Source organism: Numida meleagris, chromosome 3 (assembly GCF_002078875.1).
Source record: "Numida meleagris isolate 19003 breed g44 Domestic line chromosome 3, NumMel1.0, whole genome shotgun sequence".
NCBI classification, from domain to species: Eukaryota; Metazoa; Chordata; class Aves; order Galliformes; family Numididae; genus Numida; species Numida meleagris.
In genome coordinates, this window is record NC_034411.1 from 52,488,608 (window position 1) to 52,515,631 (window position 27,024).

Sequence of the window (27,024 nt, forward strand, 5' to 3'; positions counted from 1 at the left end):
TCTGAACCTACAACCAAATATGGTTACTGCAGTTTTTATAAGTGTGAATTTGGGACACTGAGTGAATTGGCCTGAGAGGCAGAGAGCACTCCTGGGCTAGCACATGTGTGAGAAAGGGAATGTAAACATGAGAGGTAGAGCACTAGGTCCTATTTCATTTGTCTTATGTAAGAATCAATAAAGCAGGTCTTTCTAGATTTAGTGATTCAAACACTATACGTAAATCAAGAAGAAGCAGATAGTAGTACATCCTATTTTCAACACAATAATCATAGTTATCTTTCAGGATACACTTGACATCAGTAACCCTAACAATGTAACAAAAATCAGAAAGAGCAAAGCTTACTTTTAAATCTGAGGTTAAATCTAGAAAAGCAGAAGTGAGAACAGTAAATTACTGAGTCATGCAGCGTTTACCAGAAAACACAAGCAGCAAACTGGCTTTTCACAAAAAACAAAAAACAACAACAAAAACAAAAAACAGCATAAGCTGTGACACAGCTGTATAGCATGGTCCTACGTTTGGAGAGCATTTAATATTTGTTTCTGTAAGTAAATTTCTAAAAGGCAGCAGAGTGATTCTTAACTCCTCCTGTAAGAGGTACATACAGCGGACTAGAATCTGGCACTGGCTTTAGGGTCTTGTTCGTTCACTGTTGAGACACTGCAGGGAACTGCAGAATCACAGGGGTTGGAAGGGACCTCAAGAGATCATTGTTTCCAACCACTCTGCTAAAGGAGGTTCCCTTCAGTAGGTCACACAGGTAGGCACCCAGATGAGCCTTGAATATCTCCGTAGAAGGAGACTCCACAACCTCTGGGCAACCTGTTCTAGTGCTCCATCATCCTTATCGTAAAGAAGTTCTTCCGCGTGTTGGTATGGAACTTCCTATGGTCAAGTTTGAGGCCATTACTCATTGTCCTATCACTATGCACAGCTGAGAAGAGCCTGGCCTCATCCATTTGCCTCCCACCTCCCTTTAGATATTTATCAGATCCCCTCTCAGTCTTCTTTTCCCCAGGCTAAACAGACCCAGGTTACTCAGCCTTCCCTCACAAGGGAGATGCTCCAGGCCCTTAATCATCTTTGTGGCTCTCCTGTGGACTCCTTCTAGGAGATCCTGTCTTTTTTGAACTGGGGAGCTCAGAACTGGACACAGTAGTCTAAATGTGGCCTCACTAGAGCAGAGTAGGAGAGACCTCCCTCAACCTGCTGAACATGCTCTTTTTGATGCACCCCAGGATTCAGTTAGCCTTCTTGGCCATAAGGGCACAATGCTGGCTCATGGCCAACCTATTGGCCACCAGGACTCCCAGGTCCTTCTCTGCAGAACTCATCTCTATCAGGTCATCCTCTAACTCGTACTGATGCATACAGTTACTCCTCCCCAGGTGCAGATTCTACACTTGCTCTTGACTTCTCCGAACTGGCATTCTAACCTGCTCTCAAATTGAGTCATCCAGGTATTGACACTATTTGCTACATGACAGATCTCCAAAATGTAACCATAGTCTTGGGAAACTCCAGGTCAGTGTTTGTCATCCTCTTGGAGTGGTATGATAGTGCTATACAGAGATCACTAGGAATTCACTATGTTTCCAGGATATTCCATTCTGTCCCTAGAACTCATTTCACCCTGAAATTCTGTAGGTATTTATTTCTCTTGGGTTATCATTGCCACTAAAAGCTCTGACTCCTCTTGGTCATTCTAGCATATTATATCCTACCTCCTGACAGCAACTGATTTTATCACAGCAGTAACTCCAGCAGATTCTGATTGATCTGGGAAATTGAGGGAACCAGCTACAATAGAAGAAAATATGTTCAGAGCCAGGGTGGGGGCCCGGCACTGCCTGTTTCCCCTTAGTTGTTTGGTTTTGTGCCAATGAAAATTGAAGTGGAAACAAACACACTGACTGGGTAAATTTGTCCTGACCCATATGAGTGGAGTTCACATTGTAGACAAAGTTATGGATTTCCCCCTGAGGGAGGGGGTAGTGTGAAAATCCTGTGTTACACCCATTGTAACTTAAGAATATTTTCATTGGCATTCCTGTGATAATCTTATAAAAAAAACAGAATTGACTTGCTAGTTTTGGCCTGAGTTGGATTTCTTCCACAAAGTAACAGAAGTTTGGGACAAAGAGTGGCACTGAAAATATTTGACAGTTCAGTTTAGATATACTGGTTGGAAAAGTATTAACCAGTAGGTCTACAGGATAATAGAGTAAGTATGCAGGCTAACATACACATTAGTAAAGAGAGGATTAAGTCAGGGAAGGAATCAGGTGGGAAAGGTGAGACTTTTTTTGTGACACACTATCACAAATCAGGCTGAGATTTACCAAAATGGTCATCAAGTATGTTGTTTTTTTTTTCCACTTCAACAAGAAGGTCTGACTCTTTACTTGCTGCAAAAGGTCATATCCACAACTTGAGTGAATTTACAAGCTCAGTTATCTTCAACTATTCCAGCCTGTACAAGCTCAGGAAGTGCACAACTAAATAAATTCTTGAGTATCATTCATGCAAACAATTGTCATGCTTGCCTGAGAAACTGTTTAAGAATGTCTGCAAAAATGAGTGGGAAAACAGCTGGGGAAACAATCTTTTAGTAAGGAGTGGTTTATAGGTGTTTCAGAACCCACTAGATGCACAGACATGGGGTACAATACAGTTACACCTGGGCACAGGTCATGTTGCTAGTAAAACTTAGTCACACACACACATACAAGAAACATATTTATCCTACGTATGCTAGACACAGTGCAGATATTGTTAGGTTGGAATTTCTGGGTAACAAAATATTTTGTATTGTGGAAGCAGAAGATACTGCCTCTTCACTGGGTACATTACACCACAAATCTAACACATACTAAATAATAATAGAATATATAAAGCAGTTTCCATTTTATCTCTGGTATATTCAACATCCTTTACTGCTTGTAAGATTACAGTTCACTTTGCAGAGTTTTGTTTCCCAGGCTGCAAAGTTGGAATGCCTTTTCTGGCTACTACTCTCAGTATTCTAAATATCATTTTTCAACTGCATAAAGGCCTCCAGAAAACAAAGAGTTAGGAATTTTATTATACAGCAGTCCACACAGTCAATTATGTTCTCTAAGTTTTGAATGTTTATGGGCTGGATTTTGGTTCAATAATTTTTTAAGATTTTTTGTATCTATCCTGGAAAATTTTCTTCTAATAATTTGGATGTTTTACAGTACAGGTTAAAATTACTTAGATTCGATTTTCTGGTATTTAACAAGGTTCAGAAATTGTGTATAATCACTGGAATTCACTACTAAAGCAACACCAAGGCATTCCAGACATACTGGAAAATACCTACTCAAAAGCCATTTCCAATAGTGTCTTTGATTCTTTTTTAGGGTCTTATGATCTGTCCTTTCTAACAGTTTTCAAACAATCTATTTTTATACAGTTTGGCGTGTATTTCAATAATTTAGTACTGGCTGCGTTCTTTCAGGAAGCTATAAAAGTTATCTAACTTCATGTAAGGGAGGAGCAATCTAAGTCAAAATATTCGTGACATTTTGATTTACAAAACACCAGAAAATAATTCAAGGTTTTCTATTACACATAATGAAACATTATCTTCTCCACCGTCACAGAAAATCAGTCATACTTTCATGTTCCAAAGGTAATATATTCAGTTTTAATACATCATTCATGGCCAGAGTAGATTATGGTGTTTCTATGAGAGGTAAGTATGGAAGGGAATGGTACATATCTCTCTTAAAAGAGTAATTTCTTCATTGTTATATTACTTGTTTCTGCGCTTGGTTTGTCAGTGTATTTCTCCTTTCCATAACAGCAGAAAAGGAAAGATAATGAATGCAGACAGTAAAGTTAAACTGTCTAGTGTCTCCTTACACCTTGTTGCACTTGGGCCAGGGCAATCCCAGGTATTTAAACAGACTGGGGGAAGAACTCCTTGAGAGCAGCCCTGCGGAGAAGAACTTGGGGGTTCTGGTGGACGAGAAGCTGGACATGAGCCTGCAGTGTGCGCCAGCAGCCCAGAAGGCCAACTATGTTCTGGGCTGCATTAAAAGAGGAGTGGCCAGGAGGGAGAGGGAAGTGATTGTCCCCCTCTACTCAGCTCTTGTGAGGCCTCATCTGGAGTACTGCATCCAGGCTAGGGCCCCCCAGTACAAGAAAGATGCAGAGCTCTTGGAACGAGTTCAGAGGAGGGCCACCAAGATGATCAGAGGGCTGGAGCACCTCTCCTATGAAGAAAGGTTGAGGGAACTGGGCTTCTTTAGTTTGGAGAAGAGAAGGCTCCAGGGAGACCTCATTGTGGCCTTCCAATACTTGAAGGGAGCACATAAGCAGGAGGGGGAACGATTGTTTACAAGGGTGGATAGTGACAGAACAAGAGGGAATGGTTTTAAACTAAGACAGGGAAGGTTTAGGTTAGATATTAGGAGTAAGTTTTTCACTCAGAGGGTGGTGACGCACTGGAACTGGTTGCCCAAGGAGGTTGTGGATGCCCCGTCCCTGGAGGCATTGAAGGCCAGGCTGGATGTGGCTCTGGATAGCCTGGTCTAGTGGTTGGCGACCCTGCCCACAGCAGGGGGGTCAAAATTGATGATCTTTGAGTTCCTTTTCAACCCAGGCCATTCTATGATTCCTACTTACTCCATTAAAGTTACAATGACTGATTTTTTGTGTACGCCTGAACCTTTTATTTTTGCCAGTCTGAGCTATGTGACTTATTTTTCTAACCTCCATCCAGTTCTCCAGCAGCTCTAGCCACTGAACTTCCACTGTCATCAACCAAGTCTCCCTGCACACTCCAGTGCTTTTTCCATTGCTATTAACTTTTTCTACCAGTTCCCTAGAGGAGAATATTTTGTGGATGAATTGATTTATAAGTTAGGAACTGGATTCTGATCCAATTACATGCATTTAGCTCCTTGAGGGTGTACAGTATATGTCCCACTTCTCCTTTTGTGCCTTGCTTCTTTACTGAAAGAAAACAAGTACAAAACTATTGAATCAGAACTAAATAACTAATCTGTGTCTGTCTCACCAACTATGGTTGCACAACATAAACAATAAAAAATATTTTCTTCAGCAAAAATCTATGATAGCTTTGACCAAGTTTCGCTTGAAAAGTTGTTAGGTTTCAAAATGCTTTATGTCTTGTTTTTATTATTTGTATACATCTTAACTAATTTACGTCTCTAGATATTGATGTGAGGTTTTTAATATGTCTACTACAGGTTTCTATGTTCAAAACATGCATCACATTTAATTATGCAATATTGGACAGCTTCAGCAGTCAAATACCAACAAAACTCTCTTCTTCACTGAAAGAGAAATTCTGAAAATAGACTTATGACTTCTTGTTTCCCAAATCAAAATCAGCAAGTTGTTCAGCTTGAATATATTATAAGAACAAGACTTTCTTAGTCTCAAATAAAACTTGCTTCTTGTGGAGGAACTTACTTTATTTTCTGCAATGGTTCTGCAGTCATCAGCATTATTTGGAAACAACATCTAAAACACTTGCTACTTAATGGAAACTGCAGAGTTTTACAATTGACTGGCTTTGTAATTTCTGAAACCAAACCAAGGCAATCAACCAAAGGAAACTTCTTTCATAAATCTGTTATTTACATATAAAGTAGACAGGAAAAAGGTATTTTGTTAGCTCTGGAGGCACAGTTTAAGGAGGTTTTAAAAGATTAGGAAGTATAATGACAGGTGCATAGTGTTCCTTGAAATGAGACAGGAAGTGAGTACGAGACAGAACTTCATGGCATCATCCTTCTATAAAAGTAAATGGACAAATTGTTCTCTTAATAATGACTATACACTAAAATTTACAACCAGTGACTGTACCTTTACTTGACCTTTAACACATTGTACTGCATTAATTGCCTTAACTATTCACACAGTTATAGCCAATTCCCAGTTTGCTTTCATACTCCTTTTACCTGAGATTATTTTAAAATATTTTCCTGAAATATAAAACTCTGCAGTTGTTTTGTATTCCACAAAGCATTGGAGTTCAAGTAAGCCAACAGGCATCATCATCTCAAAACTTAAAATTCTCACATTGAAACTTTTCAGCCTGTAGTTCTACTAAAACTCTCCTCAGAAGACACCAGTGACAGTGATGCTGCCAGTACAGTTTGTCATTACAGTTTCACTAATCCTCAAGGAAAGCCTATTTCAAGGCCATGGTTAAAAATGTATCCTCTTGTTTAGAGTTGGAGTTTGTTTACCAACTTTCTCTGTCTTTGCACCCATAATACAAACTAATAGTGATACAAAAGTATCTGATTAATTATGATCTGCCATCACCATTTAACACCTAGACAGAATATCTGAACTCCTCTGAGATCCCACAGTTTGACTGCAGGCTTACTATTGTTGAAACTTTAAAAACTTGAGAGAATTAATGCTTCAAGATATTAAGCCTTGGGCCTTCCAGTGTTGTATCCTTATTGATAACTAAAGTAAAACAGGCTTAATAAAGAGAGAAAACACTAATCTAACTCTAATATTGAACACTTAACTCTGAAGTGCCATAAGTGCTTACAGTTCCCACTGCTTTCATGTTACTTACTTTTGATTAGACTTTAAAATCACAATTACTTAAAATACTCAAAATCTTAAAGTTGGTGATAAAGTAACATTTAAGTTAGCATTTCAATAGGCAGAGGTGCAAGCCCAAAGAAGCAAATATACCAACATGCTTTGCAGAAAGAAGGAGGGGTATTCTGCATCTCGAACACGGATCTACTTTGCAGACAATAACAAGTTAGAAACAAACAGTTAAAGGGCAGTATGTTTTCAACCATGATTACAAGGTTGTGATTGTGCAGAGCTAACTGTAAACTTCAGAGGCAGAAGGCAACAGGACTATCTCAGTGTTATGACATAGAATAATATCTGAGTAATTTGCCATGGGTAAAAATCAATTAAAAAGCTGTATAATATCAAATATCTGCCAGTTGCTATGGCACATAACATGAACCTATTTAATACTTTTATCTCAGCTCTTGTATGACTTATCTTAACGATCATTTCCCTGTATTGAAAATTCACTTCATGGGTTAATGAAGCATATCAGTAAAGTGTTCAAAAGCAATCTGAGGAGACTGGTGTGAATAGTGTCTGTCTCCCACACTCGCACCCTATCATCGTGTCAGGAACAAAGTCAGGGTGAACTCTATTCGTTGCTGTCCACTCAGACATTCTAGATACTTCTGTTCACAATGGAATTTGGATCAAACACTCTAGACTCAAACATGAAAAATTGTAGTTGATTGTAAAGGAACCTCATGACCTGACTAGTGATCATACAGTTTTTGAAATGCAAATAGATTACCTACTTCACAATCTAAATACACAGAATTCAACAGAAATAAAAAAGAGTGCTTAAGGTGTTTGTCAGGCAACAGAGTGGAGAAAGTTCATATGACTTCACTAATCTTTGGTGTTAGTTTTGAGTCATTATTCAAGGCACACAGAACAAAGACAAACCCAGCACAAACAAGAAGTAATCTCTCAAATTATTCCGATAGTGTTTTCCTATGTCTCTACTGTCTATTTGAATGCAGAAAATTTCGAAAGGAAAAGAGAAACATAAATGCAAAGCCCAATTCAGGCAATATGTTATCTTCACAGCTGTAGGGTCAGGAAAGGCAAAAAGTGGCCTAAAAACATGCAACTGTTTTGTGAGTCCTAGCTCTAACTCAAGTCATGATAGGAATGCTAACGACATGGAAGATACCCTAAGGCATTCCATAACACCACTTTACTTGCTATATGAACGTAGCGTTGTACTCACATGGGGATGAAACAGAAAAAAGAAGACAAAAATTAGGAAGAGGCATGTTAATCCTGCCATGAAGATCTGCTAAAACATACCTCAGTATACTAAGCAGGCTGGTAAGTATTCCTTGCCATGCCATGGCATGAATTTTTTAGTAGGCAAATTTCACTCATGCAAGCAAGAAGAATGAGTCATGAACGATTTAATAACAGGTCTGCAGAAGTTAATCCAACACCACGTCTATGGCAGAACTAAGCAGGACAAGCTGTCAGAGCACTGAGGAACAAGGAGGGAGAGTACAAAATCATCATTAAGAAACACAGAGTAAAAGTGGATAAAGTCTGTATAAACAGGAAGTAAAGGAAGTCTTGCGTTTCACCCTGATTGCAGTGCATAATTGTCATGGATAAGAAAAACTAAAACAACTCCTTTTAAACTACTTTCATACATAACCAAGCAGTCATTTTATTCTGCATACTGACACATCTACCTAGATCCACCTTGCTACAGTCCAGTGAGAGTGTTATCTCTCCAATGGAAGTCAAAGACTAAGCTGTGAACTGTCACAGACTTCCAAGACAGGAAAGGCAGAATGTTAAGGCAGATCATCTGAAGTTTATTTTGATTTATGACAGATACATTTTGTTAGGCCTAGGTTTTTGCTCAAGAGTTCAGTCAATAAGACTTTATTTTTTCTTTCTTCTGGATTTTCTTACCATGGGCTCTCAGCACCTCAGCTGAAACACAGTCAATATAATGAGTTCTGTAAGTTAAGGAAAATACTCCTTCTAATTCTAAGTACTCCAGTTGACTCTAGTACCAAGATCTGCAAAACAGCTGCTTTCCAAGAGTTAAGGAATTATCTTACCTACTTTCTTAAAAGAGGAGGGGTATTCTCGGTTTCACAGTTCTTATTAAATTAAATCAATTTATCTTATTTTTTAATAGCTGTAAGGCTGACACTAGCACCAATCATTGCAATTTTTTTTCAGTGAAAGTTACATATTGATGTGTGCAAAGCAACAGAGAAATCTTCAGTGTAGCTGAGGGTAACTAACACCACTGTAGCTCTCTCTGTGCACAGAAACTTGGGGAAATCTTTTAGTATCTGTAGATACTAGATCTAATACGAATGCAGTACTGATCCAAACATGTTAATATAGTGTAGCAAAGAAAATAAATGGAAGATAAAAAAAGTGACAGTTGCTAATCAGATCTCACAATATGTAGCATAGAAATAATTGAACAGGAAACCTTATTTCCTTAAAAAATGGAAAAATAATAAACCTTCAAAACAAAAATTTGTGAAATAATTTCAGATAAATTACTTCAAGTCAATAAAAACTTGCCTTTAAAACTTTTAGACAAGCCTTTCTAAAACACTGAAGTCAATTCAATGACTCAAACGTTTGCTTTGAATTTTCACGACAGTATTTTTATCCATCATTAAAACAGTATGGAGATCTTCAAAACTTGTCTGGACATGGGCCTGGGCAGTTTGCTCTGGGCATTCCTAATTAAGCTGGGCTTTGGATCAGATGACTCTCAGAGGTCCCTTCCAACCTCAGCCATTCCGTGATTTCATGATTTGAACTAGAATTTTTATCCTGTTACATTTCTTCAAAAGTAATATATGCAAAAATCAGACAAAACAATCTCGGTTAGCAGGGTTTGAGCCAAGCTACAAAAAAAAAAAAAAAAAAAAAAAAAAAAAAAAAAACCTAGCCTTTTAGCAGTTCATACATTTTCACATTAAGTTTGTATAAGATTTCCGTTACAGAATCCATTGTAAGGGATGATAAAATAGGCAACAGAATGGAAAACAAACTTGCATTTTTTAAAAGCAATAAAGGTATTAAACTAGGATCTGATCACCAAAACATGAACTTTGTGAGTCACAAGCAAATTACACAAGGAAATTACATGAAATTTCAGTTTCAACAAAAAAACAATTTTTTTTTAAATAAAAACAATCTAATTTAGTAACAACTCAATTCCTCATCTGAACAGCTTTCCAGGAATTGTGATATTTTCCCAATTCCCAATTTTCAACCAGTTTTGCACTCTGTGGAAAGACCTGCAGTCTGGAAAGCCTTTGAATGTTCTATATAGCTTTGCTGGGACTCTCACTGCTGCAACGGTTTCTCCACCGAGCCAGTTCCCATCTCTTTCTGCATTCCATCTCGACTACTTAGCCAGAACACCCACAACAGGTTTTGACAGTATACAGTACCAAAACCAATTACAGCATTTTATAGCGTGTGATAACTGAGTCATTATGTTCAGGCTGCAATAACTACAAGAAGGAAAATTCTTGTTGTAGCATAGGTGGTAACTACTTATATATTTTCTTTAGTAAGATTATGTATAGTAATCAGTTATGAAATTTGCAGAGCACTGTCTGATTGTCTGTCTAGGACAGAAATGGGCCAAACACTTTCCTCCCAGGTAAGAGAGGCCTGCAATGCTGAACAAACCTTTACAGGTACCTACTCATCTCCATGCTACCTCATATAAACAAAAAGGTTAATGTAGACTTGATCTAAATGGTCATGGAATTGTGTATAAAATCACATGCTGGACTGTTTGGAAGAAATGGTAGCATGCTAAACACTTTTTTTTGGCTCATCTGGAAAATCTGCTCCAGCCTGAACTCTAAACTGAAATGAAAAGAACTGCCAGCAGCAACTTTAAGCAGCTTTTATTTATGGAAATGGCAGGAGAGTGCTTTTAAGTAATCAGGCAACTTACGGATTCAACACTAGATATGACTTACAAACTTTTGCCAGAATTGTCATCTTTAATTTATGACTAGACAAAAAACTTCATCTTTTTAAATTTTTTTTAAACATCTTTGTAGCTCACAAGCTCTATCTCTGGGTTTGACTCTAGCAACAAAACAAATTAAAAATGATAATGGAGTCAAAATGGGAATATTGCATCCTAAAAAAAATGATTATAAAGACTTTCCAAACAGGTCGCATTGATAAAATCAAATCACATCATGCTTGTGTTCAAATTTTCTGAATGTTCTTCGTCTTAAGAATGGTCTTAATTTAACTGTCTGTGGAGAAATGTTGAAGCAGTGTCGATGAAATATATGAGTTAAATGATACAGGTGCAGTGAAGAGGTCTGGAAAGCCAACCTTGCAGCACCTACTGCTTTTTATGAGGTGACACATCCTGATAAAACTGCTGTTATGTGACGCTGTTAGAGAGTGTAATAATTGTGATTTTTTTTTTTATTGTAATGTGGTGAAGGGATGCGGGGTAGGAGTGAGTACACTGTCCACCTTTGTTGGTATTGTGATTATATGTTGATTTAGATGTGAGGAATATTTTGTTGTTGATGTAAGTGAAGTTTGTGAAAATTATGTGATGAATATTGGTGAATGTATATATTAATATATTTAAATGTGGATTTTAATATATGTTGTCGTTTAACCCAGCAGGCAGCTCAGCACCACACAGCCTTTCATTCACTTCCTCTGCTCACAGCACAATCAGGAAGAAAATCAGAGAAAAAAAAGGAAAGTAGAACTTCTGTGTTGAGATAAAAACTATTAGACAAAAAGGAAGATAAAAAAATAGCAATGGAAATAATTATATATATATATAAACAAAGAATCATAGAATCATAGAATCACCTATGTTGGAAAAGATCTCCAAGATCATCCAGTCCAACCATCCACCTACCACCAGTATTTCCCACAAAACCACATCCTTCAGTACAACACACTAATGTTTCTTCAACACCTCCAGGGTTGGTGACTCTATCACCTCCCTGGGCAGCCTGTTCCAGCGCCTGACCACTCATTTGGAGAAGAATTATTTCCTAACGTCCAACCTGAATCTCCCCGGTACAACTAGAGGCCACTCCCTCTAGTCCTATCACTAGTTACATGGGAAAGGAGGCCGACCCCCACCTCATCACAACCTCCCTTCAGGTAGTTGTAGAGAGCGGTATGGTCTCCCCTGAGCCTCCACTTCTCCACATTAAATAACTCCAGTTTCAACTGCTCCTCATAAGGTTTGTGCTCCAAACCTCTCACCAGCTTTGTTGCCCTTCTCTGAAACATGCTCCAGCATCTTGATATTTTTCTTGCAGTAAGGGGCCCAAAACTAAACGCAGTACATATATATATATGTCATATGTATATATTATTTTGTAAATACAGTTATACATTTACAAAACAAGTGACACACAATGCACCATGCAATTGCTCACCACCAGCCAACCTATGTCCAGCCAGTCCCTGAGATGTCCCCCAGCCAAATCTCCCAGTTTTATTGTTGAGCATGGTGTCATATAGTATGGAATATCCATATTAGTTTAGGTCAGCTGTCCTGATTTTGTCTCCTTCCTGATCCTCAAACCTGCCCAGCCCCTCACTGGTAGGACAGTAGGAGAAGCTGAGCTGTTACTAGTACAACAACACATCATCAGTAGAGTAGCTGAGAAATGGCCTTGGCCCCGTACAGCACTGCTCATCAACAATGAAAACACTGATGTGTTATCATTGCTTTTTCTCCTGAAGCCAAAAAATAGCATCACACCAGACACTATGAAGATAATCAACTCCCACAGATTAAACCAGGACAATATAATTAAAAGAAAGCCCCACCTCCTTCAGCAGACTCCTTCTGTTCCCTATAGCAGACTTCTGCTCAAAGCAACTTGTCTATTCTGCCTGAAGCTGGTGCTTCTTCCAGGACTTCATTGTCAAGACAAACTGAAGACCTGGTTTCATTTCAAAATCTGTAACAGGAAATCACCTTGTTCTGGTTACACTCCATGACTCTTAGCACGGATGCCATATGGAATGTGTATTATTTCATGGCAAATGACAATAACAGTTGTCCCAGTGTAGAAATTTTTTAACCTTGCAAAGTCAAAGTGATGATAAACATCGTAGAGGACCAAGACACTATGGGAAACGGGCACATTAGAAACATATTACAACATTCAGAAGTACATGATTTTCTTCCTTTTTGGCACTTACTGTAGTAAAATACCAACACTTTAGAATAGAAATGTGATAAAATCACACCAGATTTTGTCCAGGTATAAAGAAACATAAAGAAATCTTTTGCTCATGAGACTACCTTTGCATGCAAGTAATGTCTCTAGTTTTAAAAGAATCCTATGAAGAAGAATTCTAGCTATGAATTATACCCACTATCTTATACATATATGCTATTTTATAAACTGAAATGAATGAAAAACTTCTGCTCTCCTTGTAATGCTGATAGCCTCAAACAATTCTGAAGTCTAATAGCTTAAATACATTAAACAATTTGTGTACTCTTGTTCACATTAGACTTTCTTAAATATTCTTTAAACCATTTTTGTTATTCCCTGCAAATGTAGTCCCTTCTATTTCATCTAAAAGTTGCAAGCCTTTCTGTTCTGAGAAAATAATCACTTTCCAGGAAGTTATAGAATCAGAAGTTTCTTGTCTTTTGGGTTTAGGGAAAAAACAGAAGTAGCGTAACAGTGTTATCTTCCACTTAGAACTGACTTCTGCATGCTCTATCAAACAGAAAGATAAAAAAATTTCTTAAGCTAGTTGATCTCTGAACTGATCATCAATAAGAAATAACCTATCCTATTTATCTGACCATATCCAAGTCCTTACAATGTTATGCAGAAGTGCTCTATCCGTTTGGAGAGAGGTTAGTTCCATGGCCACCGGATCTGCACTCTGCAAAGGTAACAGACTTGTCTCTACATTTGCGTGAGAGTGTGTAACAATGTGGTGAATTGCAGATTTTAGTTCCTTCTGCATTCCAGTTTATTCCTGTCTCTTCTGCATTCAAAAAAAAAAAAAAAATTGGCAGAAATTCATGCATTCTTATGCATTCTTTTTGCAATGACAGCTGTGCTCTTTTCTCCCTTTCAGTCTGAGGGAGCTTCATATCAAAAACATTCAATTTCTTCCTCAAGATGATTAAAGCATGGTCTATCCATTCACTACAACTGAAAAGGTTCATCAGCTAACATTCAGAGTTGTGACCTGCAAGACTGGCTCTAGGATAAAAACATAATGAGGAACTACCACTCAAGTGAGCTGCTCAAACCTTTCATTACAGTTTAATAATTGTAGAAGTACCACTCAGTCTTTTCCACTTGTTGTCAGCATGAACAAATATCACATTATTTTTGAGTCAATTCTGCAAGATGCAGGCTTAGCACAAAGCATTGGAACAGCAGTGTCATTACCAGTCATTCATCATGAAGATCTGTTAATAATGCTAATATCTGTAGAGGTTGCCAGTAATTGGCAGTCAGGTAAAGTTGGTTTACTCCAACCTCATTTTTCTCACTGGGCACATTAGTGCCTCAGTCACAACAAAGGATCTGTGATGTAAGACATGCTAGAATTAGTGGACACCTGGATAAGTAAAATGTATTTGGGAGAGTCAGCACTACTTCTATGAAGTGACATTCTGTCTTACAAACCTCTTGGAGTTCTCTACAGTTGTACTACTTGGCTAAATGTGAAACGGTTTACTTAGATATCCAGAATGTTTTTGGCAAAAACTCTTGCCAAAGGCTTTAAAGGAAGCTAGGCAATCATTACATAATTTGGAAAGTTCTAGCATGGATAAATAATTGGTTAAAAGGTAAAGCACAGGAGTAAACAGGAATCTGTAAAAAAGCAAGAAAGTAACCTGTGGAGTTCCACAGTGGTCTTTGCTGAGTTCCCCATTAGTTAACATATCGAGAAAGCAGTAAATGAGTACAAAGTGTATTCATGATACAATGCTATTCAAGATAGTATATACCCTGAAGGCAAACTGTAAAGAACTGCAGAAATAAGTCATTTATAAGATAGAGCGACTAGGCAATAAATCAACAAATATAATTCAGTGTAGATAAGTGCAGACAGTCCTGAGTGCACTAAAAGCCCTTAATTGGCTTTTGACTCTTGCTGGACCTATGCTGTATGTGTATGTCTCTGGTTCTGTCTCTAGCCTGAAAAATCCCTGGGTGAACTCTGCACCCAGTTCATCACCTCATCCTGTCTTCTCATCCTGCTCAGACACTGTGGGAGTGTGCCTGGTCAGCGAGTGGCCTGCCTGTTCTGAGGTCACCCAGATCCTCTCGTCTCTTAGAACACTTCACTCCCGCCTTTCTCACCTAGCTGACAGCCCAGGGCACATGGGAGTGTCCCAGCCTTTGCTTAAATCAAGACCTCGAGCCACAGGCAGAGGGTATCTGTGCGGGGGTCCTAAGTGGGGATGGTCAAGGCAAGTGAGGGAGTAGTCAAGTACTCTTCAAGCTGGGAAAGAGATAGATGGTGGAAGTTTGATAGGAAGGTCTACAAAAAGTCTATGGGCTATGGCAAATAAGGAGAGGGGGAATATCTGCTCTCTTCCATAACAAAGGGCCACCAAATGAAGCCAGGTTCAAAATAAGCAAAAAAAAAGGTGGTTCTTTGTGCAGCAGGAAATGAACACGTGGCCAACCCTGTCACAAGACAACTGTGGATGTGAGGGTTCAAAGAAAGACAGAGCTGTTAGTTGGCAGAAATCCATTTCTGGCTACTAAGCAACCCTCACTGATATTTTCATTCCTGAAATGAAAAGAGTGAAGGATAGCTGAGTTTTCGGAGGAAGCATCATGCACATAAGTTATTTTAATTCTTATATTCCAAGTGCCCATCTACGACTACTGAGCTTCTTGGACCACTGAGCTAAACCTGTAGCAGATATATGTTTGTTCCAAGGGTAGATGGGGATTGGGACATTGTCCATAGTTACAAAAAAGTTAAATTATTTGACAACTTGTCATAAGACTGAAAGATATTAAACATGTAATTTCTGAAAGACTCATTTGTCCTACCATTAGCTACATGTCTGGAGGAGAGAAAAACAATCTTAGCTCTAAAGGAAATCCTTTTTCAAATTTGATACTTCATGAATTTTAAAATCCTTGTTCTTTTTAAGGATGTTGGCACCAAATACACTAAGGAAGCAAGAGGACAATTGGCACTGCATGCCAGTTGCAGCCTTTCATCTAGCAGATCTTCACATCAAAGATATCCTACTCTTGACAGAATTTTGTATTTTTTCCTAAAAAAGAAGACATCTTTCTACAAAGCTTTGGGCACCCTGCCATTACTTAGTTTACACAAAGATTTTATGCATTTTGGAGAGCCCTACATCCTAGCAAAATGTCACCTTCATTCAAACCCCGTTCCACATATGATTTACTTATCCACACTCCAACACTTTCCAAGTACTCCTTCACATGCTTGTACTGGAGAAATAGAAGCCTTAACATTTCTTCTCTACATGGATATTTTCTTATTTCTCTTTTGCTGAGCGTAACACTGAGTCTTCTGTTCCAAATGCAGTGCTGTATGTGTTTTTGTTGTTGTTGTTGTTGTTTTGTTTTCTTGTGTTTCTTTCTTTTTCTTTTTTTTTCCAACAGGGCAAATCAATCATCAATAAGCTAAGAACTACTGTGTGCTTAAGAATTACCATTGTTTTGGACAACAAAACAACAACAAAAAATTATCAGTGCACAATATTGGAATATTGCCGAACAAAAAGTACTGGAGAAGATGGGCAAAGGATATATGCCAAATGTGTAAAAAAAATCCCCTTGAAGATATGGATATGAAAAAAAAAAGATTTACATGTGATAGTTGCAAGTAAGTAGTACTACAATAAAAGTAATTCTTTATTCTTTTTTTCATTATGAAATAATATGTTCTGGTATTAGGTAAGTCATGAAGAGTCAGGCTTCTATTGTTATAGTTTCTGGGTTATGCAAAGGCTGAAATAAATAATGAAATTAAAAGGAAAGTTCTACTGCTGAGTAAATTGCTTTACACTGAAGAGGCATAATTACTCCAATCACTGTCAATCTCAGCTTCCTCAACTGTCTCAGAGATGTGGTGGGAAACATCCTGATTAAGTGAGAAGACATGAATGAATGAAACAAGAAAAATGAGTAAATATTTTGTTAAGAAAGCTTTTGGTGCTGTGCATCTGTTAGATTAAAATTCTAAGTAAGCATCTCTAACAATGATTATATCTCTCTCTGCATACATGCACCAACATTAGAAACCACTCCTAGGAACATGCAGACACTATTAGGATTGCAAAATCAAGGACACTGAAGTTAGGAAATGCCAGAGTTAACCTTTGTTTGGCCTTTCTACATAGATAATTGAAAAAAAAAATCTTCAATTACATAATCACACACTACTGTTTTTGCAGGACCTCATTCAGTGCACAGGAAGAACAAATCTCATGCAGTAAGCAACTTTTCCAGAAGCCTGCTTTACCTTCATTCTTCAATGTATGACCCTCAGCCTTGCGGCAATTCAAATCTCCTGAGACACAATTTCCTCACAAACTCTTCTGTAGTGTTCATTAGCGTAACATTTGAATGTTTCTCAAAGAGTCATTAATTAAAGGCTAATAATCTGACTGTGAAGAAAGAAGTATTCTTAACTTCATTATTTAGAAAGGGAATTGAGGAATATCAAGATCAGAATTGTCCTCTGATGTTGGGTATATAATTTCAGACACACAAGACCTAATTTATTCATTATTTGTAACCCTATATAGATGTTAATATTGTCAACATAGTGGCTATTTACTTCACCTGAAAAAGTAAATCCTTCTTCACACAGCTTCAGATTAGGCACAGAAAATGAGACACATGAAAGAAAACCATGGAAAATATTCGCTCAGCAATTCCCAGCAGGCAAAACTCAGACAGCATTTAGTTTTCTAGGACAGAATTCAACCATCCTAGCCATGAGATATTGCAACCCACTGCTTCATTTAGTTTACATGCTCCAGCTCTGGGTACACATTAAGCAAAGGCCTTACAAACCACATTGGTTTCCTCCTTCTAGCAAGTCTTCTCTATAGAAAGCTGGAGGCCAATGACAAAAAGCAGGTAATTTTGTAATGAAAACCTACATCATCATGGTGCATGTGAAAATTGAAAATTGCATAGGTAAATGTAATTGTTCAATTCTGTTATATCCAGATTACTGAACTGCAGTCTTTCCAACCTTAGTATTTTCTTAATACTATTTTCTCCATAAGGTTTTGTTCTCTTATTTAAAATAAATTGAACTTTGAAAAAAGCTATTGTGTGACAATCGAAGGAAAATTACACCACTGGTTTATGCCTTTATTTCTATCACACAGATACCTGACATTTCAAAAGAAGAATTAAGAAGTGCCGATTTTAATTTGTCTGTCTCTGTTTTGGTTCACTATATGAATCCCAGTCTCTTCCTCACCTCTGCATGTGACAGGAAATGACTGGAAAGGCAAAAAAGCTTATTCTGTCAGAATTTGTAGGGATGAAAGGTTACGTTACTTTGTAGCAGCAACAGACAAGAAAGAGACATTTAATAGCATGTGAAATTTCAGAAATAAAGGTACTGAGTGTGTGAAAACTAGAAAAGGTGAATTACAGATAAATGACAAAATAAAGGAAAATGAACAGTTTAAACTGTCTAGATTTCCCTATGCAGTTTAGAATCTGGCTCTTCTCCCAAATCTCCCATGTTGCTACTGATTAAAAGTTTTTTTCACAATGAAAAAGAAAACAGTCATTCATATACATACAGATATATTTTTCCATGATCAAAGCATCCCATTCTAAAGGACATAATTAACCTCAAGTGTGGACAAAGGCACAGTGCTATTGGACTAGTAAATCTGTCACCATTCAACAGACAGTACAGGAGATTCACCTGCACAATCCAAATATACACACGTTTCCATATGGATGTTTGCCCTTAAGCAGTTCCAGAAGGTTAGCTCAAAAGTTTGTTATATTAAAGATTAAAGATGCATAATGACATATCCTATTTTATAGACCTTTTTTAATCAGTCTTGGTTATGGAAATGTTTTCATTATACATGTGATTAATATTGGTTAGCATCAATATTAACTTCTAAGTAGTATCAAGGACAAGTCAATGTCCTTGCATCATTATTTATGATAGTACGCAAGCAGAGGGTAATGGCCAATTGTACCTTCAAACAATGTATCTCCAGGAACATCAAACAATGCTAACTCCTATTAGTAAATTTATGGAACATCATGCTATAGGGAGAAAATAATAAAATAACACAAGTACTACTCATTAACATTTATAAGTTTAAGGGGACAACCCTCATGGAGTGTCATTATAATTTCAGAAAAATAGAAAGTGAATTTTTAATCTTACTGAAAACTCTATATGTAAATACAAAGTATAACTCCAAGAAAATTTCATGTGTAAACATATTTACTAGATCAATGTTCAGACTGGGCATATTGGCCTTCAGCATATTTCGCTATTGTTGACAAATTGGCAAGTGCGCCCAACAGTGGTATCTAATGGCAAAGATTAACTCCTTGCATTTCAGATCATTGGTTTTGAATGCATAAACTACTGTGGTGATGTAGAGTCTGCTTACATACCATGAAAATCAAATGATGTTTGCTACTATCAGTGTTTGTATACACATTTCTAAGTTTGTGCTCCAATGCTGTACATTTATGACCACTTATATTAAAGGAATAACGAAGATCATTCATGAGAATTATTATGAGAGCCAGATAAAAAAGTGAATTACAAACATGAAGACAACTGAACTACATCAAACTATAAAGAAAAAATTACAAAAGTACCAGAAATGAGCTTCTCAGCAAGTCAAAATGCTGCCTTTAATTTTCACCAGCTTTATTAAGTAATTAATGTTTGTGATACAAAGTTCATATTTTGGTGATCAGATTCTAGTTTAAGATCTTTCTTGCTTTTAAAAAATGCTTGATTTCCATTCTGCCATCTCTTTTTCAGCATTCCTTATGATGAATTCTGTAATGGAAAGCTAATACAAATCTAATGTGAAACAGTATGTACTGCTAAAAGACTAGGTTTTTATTTTTTTGGTAGCTTGGCTCAATCCCTGCTAACAGAGTATGTTTCATCATATTTTCACATATCTCAAATAAATAAACCAGTAGCTGATTAAGATAAGCATTGCAGACCTCACCCTAAAGATTAAAACTGGCCAGGCTGGGCTGTCTTCTCTCTAGAAACATACACAAAATATTGCATAAATATTATGAAACCTCAAAATATCTTTCATGCCACTTTAATCAAAAATAATCAATTTAAAGAGGAAAATGAAAGCTTTCTTCTATGTGTTAGGATTAAACCACAGCCAGATTATGGATAGGTAGGCAGAAACAACTGTAGGTGTCTGGATTCTTATAATTTTTAACTGTTTCTATCAATTGCAGATCACCAATAGGATGCAATTAAGCTAGCAGAAAAGAAGATGATAAAGCAAAATTACTGTCTTAACTAAGTTTCTGAGATTGTTGAGAATGCTCATTTCCCAGTGAATAACTGGAAATCCGAGGCGCTCAAAACTCCTGCAAATTGTAATGCCCTTTATAAAGTCAGAACAGTGTTGAAAGAGTAAGTCTTTCAATATCAGTGCTTTTAGGAGAGCTTGTACTCTTGAGGGTTTTTTGTTTTTTGTTTTTTTTTTTTTTTTTTTTTTTGCTGGGGCTCAAGTTAGTTCTTAAGTACCAAGTTGGGATTCACATGACATAGGGATTACACGGACAAAAAGCACAGAACAAAACTCTCTTGCCTTTCAAGCCTTACTGGGTGAGATCACAGTAATGCGCAGACAAAACCCACAAGTTACAACACATAATTGTTGCCAAGCATACACAGCAACTCTTCTTTCACTCTTCAAGCCTTTTTCCCTTCTACACTGAATAGCAATGCTGCAGCACTCTGCAAGTTAAATCTTTTCAAGGCATGAGACAGAGCTTTGGCTTCCTCTGACATAACAACACTGTTTGGCCAAGACACCAACTTCCAAGTAATTTCTGTTTGGACATTTAATGAGGGATTTTCAAAAGCATTCAACAGAAGCATATCTCGGCTCCTTTTTAAGGGCACAATAAAACTTGCTCTAAATTCAGTGGGACCAAATAGAATCCAGTATTATACACACTTAAAATGGAGGAACCTTCAGACTATATATAGCTGAACATCTACTGAAGTGTTTAATTATATCTTATTCCAAGATATGTGCAAAAAACTATTTCAAAACTATGTCTGCCTCAAGTTTAACATTTTGAGAATATGAAAAACTAAATGGGATGCTTACTATTAATTTAAGATTTTTTTCAATCTTGTTGTGAGTAGGAAAATTATTTTTTATTAACTTGTATAAAAAGGCTTTTTACCTAAGAAAAATATTTTATTAGAAATAAGAAAATATGATGAATTTTTAAAACTAATGTAATTTTATTCCTTCAAATTCATAATATTTATTAAGCTATAAAAGAGATTAAGATAAACATCTTTCAAAACAGTATATTTATAAACTGGACTAGCATCTAATACATTCTGTTGGTACAGTGTGTTAATTAGAAAATATCTGTGCAACCAAGTACAAGAAAATGTGCATATTTTTTTCTCCCCAGATCTTGAGTTCAGCTATAATCCAATTGCGATAGTGTAATGTTATCAAATAATATAGATCAACCTCAGATTCTTTTACAGACAGCAACAGTCAAAGGAGTCAGCAACCACAGGAGTTGCCTAAAAGAGAATATACGTTATCATGTACATCAACACCGCCAACAACCAGAAGTCGGTGTGGGTGGTGTGGGAAGAAACCTCCAAAACAAAAGACAACTGACTAAGCCAGACATGTATTATTTCCAGGTTTATTTTGCCTTACTAATGGGTGGCAAGGGATTTGGACACCACATGTTTGATATTACCTACGTGAAAAATTTGAACAGCTTTTATTAGAGGCAGTGTATATATATACACACTGAGATTTGCCTTTTTAATTCTCAGCACAACCTTCCAATTGCCATGTGTCAGCAAAGAGAGAAATGTGTTATTATATCACAGAATCATAGAATTGTTTGAATTGGAAGGGACCCTTAAAGGTCATCTAGTCCAACTCCCCTGCAATGAACAGTTGACTTTCACCGAAACCCTTCTAAGAACATGGGTTCTTAGGAGGGTTAAATGCACTTTGTTTGTAGCATAGTTAAATAATCAGTTTAACAGAATAGTAATTCTCTGTATACTGAGACAGATGGAGGGAAGACCCAGCTGATGGTATTGCTGCTATATGGTACCTTTGCCTGCTCAAGAGACGAGATTTTAGCAGAAGCATTCCCAATTCAAAATAAGATCAAAATACTGAACAGAACAGCATGGAAACAATGAACAGCCAAAATCTGACAGGTCAAAGAAAAAGAAAAGCCTATGTTTCATAAACTAGTTACACAATAAAATGTAACTAGAGTAGTTGGTGCATGCAGCAAATCCGATGAACCAGGTTTGCATATGGAAGGGTTGAATTTCATCATTTTATTTACATTTCTCTTAAAAGTTATTATCAGACAAACTATTTTTTTAAACCCACAAATTCTTAACTTGTTCAAATGATGCTTTTGTTCAACACCAGCATTACTGCTTTTTATTGTTGTCTGTAGTATACTACAGATACGATTTCTTGAAATACAACAATTCTTTAAACTGAGGCTAAAATCCAAGACAAGCTGGATGCAGTCTGGGGGATTTGGTGTTCAAAACATTGGATAGACTGATACACACATGCAGCACAAAACCTCCTAGTTATTTTAGCCTCCAGTACAAAAGACACATTATTGGTGTTCCTTTGTGTACATTTAATGACTTGACTGGCAAGCTGATTTCAGAATTCCTTGCATGCTTCCCGTTTCTTTACAGTGCTATATGATATATGACTAAAATACTTTGTAACTGGAAAATATTTAGACAGAAATAGAAGTAGTAAAAGATTTCAAATTTAAATCTGCTTCTCAGCATTTCCTGTAAATTCAAGATGAGGAGAAACAAACACACTTCCCCTCGCTCCTCACACAGCAAAACAAAAATCACTGAGGACTGCTTCACTTGCACAAATGCCTCTGTGATAACTTCAACCATGAGGTCTTTTTCTCCACCTAAGAAGTAAGTTCTGATGAGAAAATGACTTCAGTTTCATAGTATGGATTTGTCACTGCACAGTTCTTAATTAGAAGAACTGCAAGAAGCCAGAGCATGCATCTGAACAAAACAAACTCTGTTCCCAAAAGGGAGCTACAGTTTTCTGTCTGACACCCATTAAGAAGCATATTCATGAGGGACAAAGCTGGAGCTGGAAAAACTCTGATTGCATTTTAGCTTTTCAAAAATTAGGTTAGCTGTGTGACAGTCTGTTCATGGTTTCACCCTATGTTCTGCTAGAGCTAACTCTTGCAGATTTTTGGCATTAAAAAGCCATCATTTTACAATGTACAGGGAGATAGTTGAAATACTTCAGGGGTATTCTTAAGAATGGGAACTAACTTTCTGTCACTCTTCAACTGACCAAAATATTTTCCAACAAACACTTTTTCAGTCTACAAGAGGTTCCAAAAAATCTGTTCTCTGAAATAAGTCACGATGACACATCTGTAAAATATGAAATATCTTATGTCTTAACTGATATAGCAGTATTTTTGCAACTGCGGTGGCCTCTTGTCAAAAGTGACTATTTGCTACACCGGAATTTGGACAAACCACTGAATAAATTAAAAGATGTTCAAAAGCTACAGAAGGAGAAATTCACCAAATGGGAATTGGAGAGCATGCTTGAAGGGGTGAAATCTGGAAACAATTTTGCTAATTGTTCTCAAAGTAATGAACTGAAAACAGTCAGCATGCTGCTTAAGCTGATGTTGTCCAGTAGGACAGACAATAGGGTAAAAAAAACAAAATGAAAGATGAAGAAAAAAAGACATACGAGAATAACAAGTTCAGAGTGGTATCAAAAATTATGACTGGAGTTATGTTGAACAATAAAATTAGTGTAAATGACACTTGGGGTCCTGACTATGTAAGCAGAACAGAAACTTTGCATTACGCATTTCATTTTCCTGTACTGCAGCAAGGGTTGGAGCGTAGACTGTTGTCTACAGCAACTAAACACACCAATGAGAACTGGAACCACACAAAACAAGAGGTGTTTCTGGAAGCCATCATTTCCTGAGTTAGGTGCCTCTATTACCATATTTAGGGCAGGAAAAGTATGTACGGTTCAATGTGCCACAGTAAAGGATGTATTTCCATGATGTAACGCCATTATTTACTAATATTTTATTTCACTTTGTAGAAGATATTTGCAGTCTAAAGCATTATTATAGAAATAATTATTTTTTCTCATGAGATCTTTTTTCCTGCATGACGAGTGAGAAGTTCAGAAACTGCATGTATTAATTAATTAATCAGAGACACTTCTATACAAACTCTAAACAAGGAATATATTTTCTGGATGAGTTTTCTAGGCAATAATACTTATTGCTTTGTAGCTAAAATTCCAGCATTTTTTCAAATTCCTGTAAAATCAAAGCTACGTATTTTTCTCCATCTTAATAATACCTGTGCATAATGTACTAGGGCAAGTATATCTATCTCAGACATCTCTGTGCTATGGTTGTAAGAAAAAGGCAGATGTTAACATTTCACTTATCAGATAATTATATCTGAGGCCTTGATCCAGTAAACATCTACATGTTACACTTTATGCAAATCACTTAAGCAGCCACATTAAGTAAGCAAATTCTAGCGAAACAATTACAGATTTTACAATATGCATGCAAAACCTGCAAGATCAGTGCTTCTTGTTAGTTGACAAATGCTGACTGACAGGGGTATCCACTTGTTTCTGACAGGTCTGCTGATATATAGAATCAACCATTTAAATCACACTGTATTAACAATAATACATATTTAAACACACGTCACATAAGTGCTGGATTTATATGTAATATACTTTTATGTGGAAAAGTATTCCATTCTTAACAAAAACTTCCACTTCATCATGCAATATTTCTCATATTACTAATCAAAAAGAGAAAAGTGACATTCTCAATGACTTCAGTCTTCTAATGAGACAGAAACACACTTTGTTCAAAAGTGTTCATTAATTTTATTGAGAACAGCAGACAAATACTATAAGGAATGAATTTCTTTACATAATAACCTCTAACAGCTGCAGCCCTTTGTAAAGCACTGTCCAGTTGGCCATGAGTCACTCTGGGGTCTGTTGTTGGATGTATACCACTGAGCTAGATTCTTTGTCGACCATTGACACAGACAATACTGGAAAATTTGTCTATGTTTTTAACATTTAACAGTGAAAAGAAAAACATAAGGCAAAAATACATCATAAATAGATTCTAAAATGTAAAAGTCATAAAGATGCGGCCTTCAGTGGAAGGTATATTCTTTCTTTAGTGAAAGTTATATTCTTCAGAGAAAAAGTTTAGGCTAAAGAATGTACCTAAAAAAGGAGTGCAGAGAATTTAGGCAGTGAGGGCTTAGTCAGCTTTGAATTTCTTTGATGTTTGACCATACTCCATTTGGTTTTGGCTTACAGTTGTGAAACAGGTGAGGAAAATCACTATTCTTTTAATCGGATACCACTATATTTAATGCAAAGAGGACTAAACACTTCAGGGAAAAAGAATTATCAATATCACCAAAAAAATCAGAGCTAAAATAATAAACAGAGGTAATGAGAGGCAGCTTCCTGTGAAATTCATTCCAACAGTGATTTACTTTTGTGTTAATGAGCTGTCAACTAAGGAAAATACAAGAAAGGCAACTAGGCATTTTTTCTCTGTAAGATTTATATGAACAGAGATTCTAAACACATGCCTCAAGCCAGCAGAAATGTAAATATTGAGTAAGACATAAATGATTGCTTTTGAGTTGTTTTGCTTAAAGTAGATTAAAATACAAAAGAAAACTGATAGGGAAAGGGTACAGAATAAAAACACTTTGCAGCAATTCACTAAATATCCAGATTCCCCCTGATAAACTTCTTAATTACATATGACATATAGATGCCAAGGGAAGGAAGAAATTGACAAACTGAATACTTCCAAAATTTTTCAGATTTCCTGAGTTTTTCATAATATTCAGAAATGCAAATTTCCACTCTGTTGTTCATGGCAATGCTCTTGGCCTCATTTGCCATCAGCAGGAATATATATGCACTCATTCGCACCCTTGAGATATCACGAGAGAAAAATGTGTCAGTGCTCATGCTGGAAAAGCATTCCCTGCCTCCACATCGTATGCCAGGGTCACACTGGCTGACTGGGCTAAGGCCTTGGTAAGAGAGAGGGAGATAAGTGAATGTGCTGGCAATTATTTCGTCACTTGCCCGGCAATAGGATCTTTGGCCCTTGTATGGAGGAGGCAAGTTCAGTGCTGTGGTAAGAAGACAAGCTTCCTACCCTATGCAGTTCCAGATAAAACCCATTTCCATAGATGGCTGGTAGCACTGGTGGCCTTAGTAATGCTTCCAACCAATCTCCCTCCCCCACCTCTCAGTTGGCTCCTGAGCCCACAGGGTCTCTAAGAAACTCTCCCACGTCCATGAGCAGTCTCAACATTATGCAGGCCAAATTAAGGAGCACAACAGGGTGGATCCCATACTGGGAACAGTTACAAGGCATGTGGGAGAAGAGCTTGCTTTCAGATTTACTCTCATGTCACCCCTCTTTTCTTGATGAATTAGAGGGTTTTTTTTTTTTTTTCCTTCAAACCACCACTAAAAAATGACTAGAAAATTTTAGGGCCTGTGGTGGAATTAAAATTCACTCTTCAGTGAGGCCCTGAGGACTGATTAAAAACAGCTTGAGGACTACTGACACCAACACACTTTACTGATGAATGAATAACAGGACAAGTGCTCACTGACATAAGCTGCAGTCGTAATAATGCTGTGATAACAGCAACATGGGTCACAATGCAGAAACTGTGTAATAAGAATTGCAGGTACATTTATGCCATTGCAGGTGCACTTAACTTGTGAAGTTACACGTACCCGAAGCAAGTGATTTTTTCTTTCTGTACTGAATTGCTGCTTACTTGTTTCAGATAAAGATGACATTAAGGCAAAAATGCAAACACCAACACAGTTTTGTAAGCACAGCAAAATCCCTGTCATAATATGAGATGTGGAATTTCCACTGAATCTTCTCATTTCCCCAAATTTGAAACAAAATAGAATTTGTCAGGGCAAAGATAAAAGGAAGGAGTACAGAAATTAGGGAAGTTTGGAAATCATCTAACTTATTTCTCAGTCCCCAAAGCAAGAGCTCTGAGATTTTAATCAT

At 37.0% G+C, this 27,024-nt stretch overlaps 1 protein-coding gene and 1 long non-coding RNA gene across 9 annotated transcripts in view; one reads left to right on the forward strand and one right to left on the reverse strand.

The window, feature by feature from the left end:
• ADGRG6 (adhesion G protein-coupled receptor G6) overlaps positions 1 to 27,024 on the reverse strand; it is a 111,519-nt gene that overhangs the window by 75,087 nt on the left and 9,408 nt on the right. The window contains exon 1 of one of the 8 annotated variants that reach the window (XM_021391568.1): positions 14,831 to 16,236. The exons of 6 other annotated variants lie outside the window; for them this stretch is intronic. Coding sequence is in view for 1 of the 2 variants with exons in the window: in XM_021391567.1 (XP_021247242.1) it covers positions 14,035 to 14,041 (7 nt within the window). In the remaining variant the exon portion in view is untranslated. Of the gene's footprint in view, positions 1 to 14,034; positions 14,124 to 14,830; positions 16,237 to 27,024 lie in introns of those variants that run through there. One more of the 8 variants, XM_021391567.1, reaches the window with a different exon arrangement.
• Positions 14,199 to 17,704, forward strand: LOC110396158. The gene is made up of 3 exons (XR_002436812.1): positions 14,199 to 14,438; positions 16,252 to 16,474; positions 17,046 to 17,704. It is a non-coding gene; the product is annotated as an uncharacterized LOC110396158 (long non-coding RNA).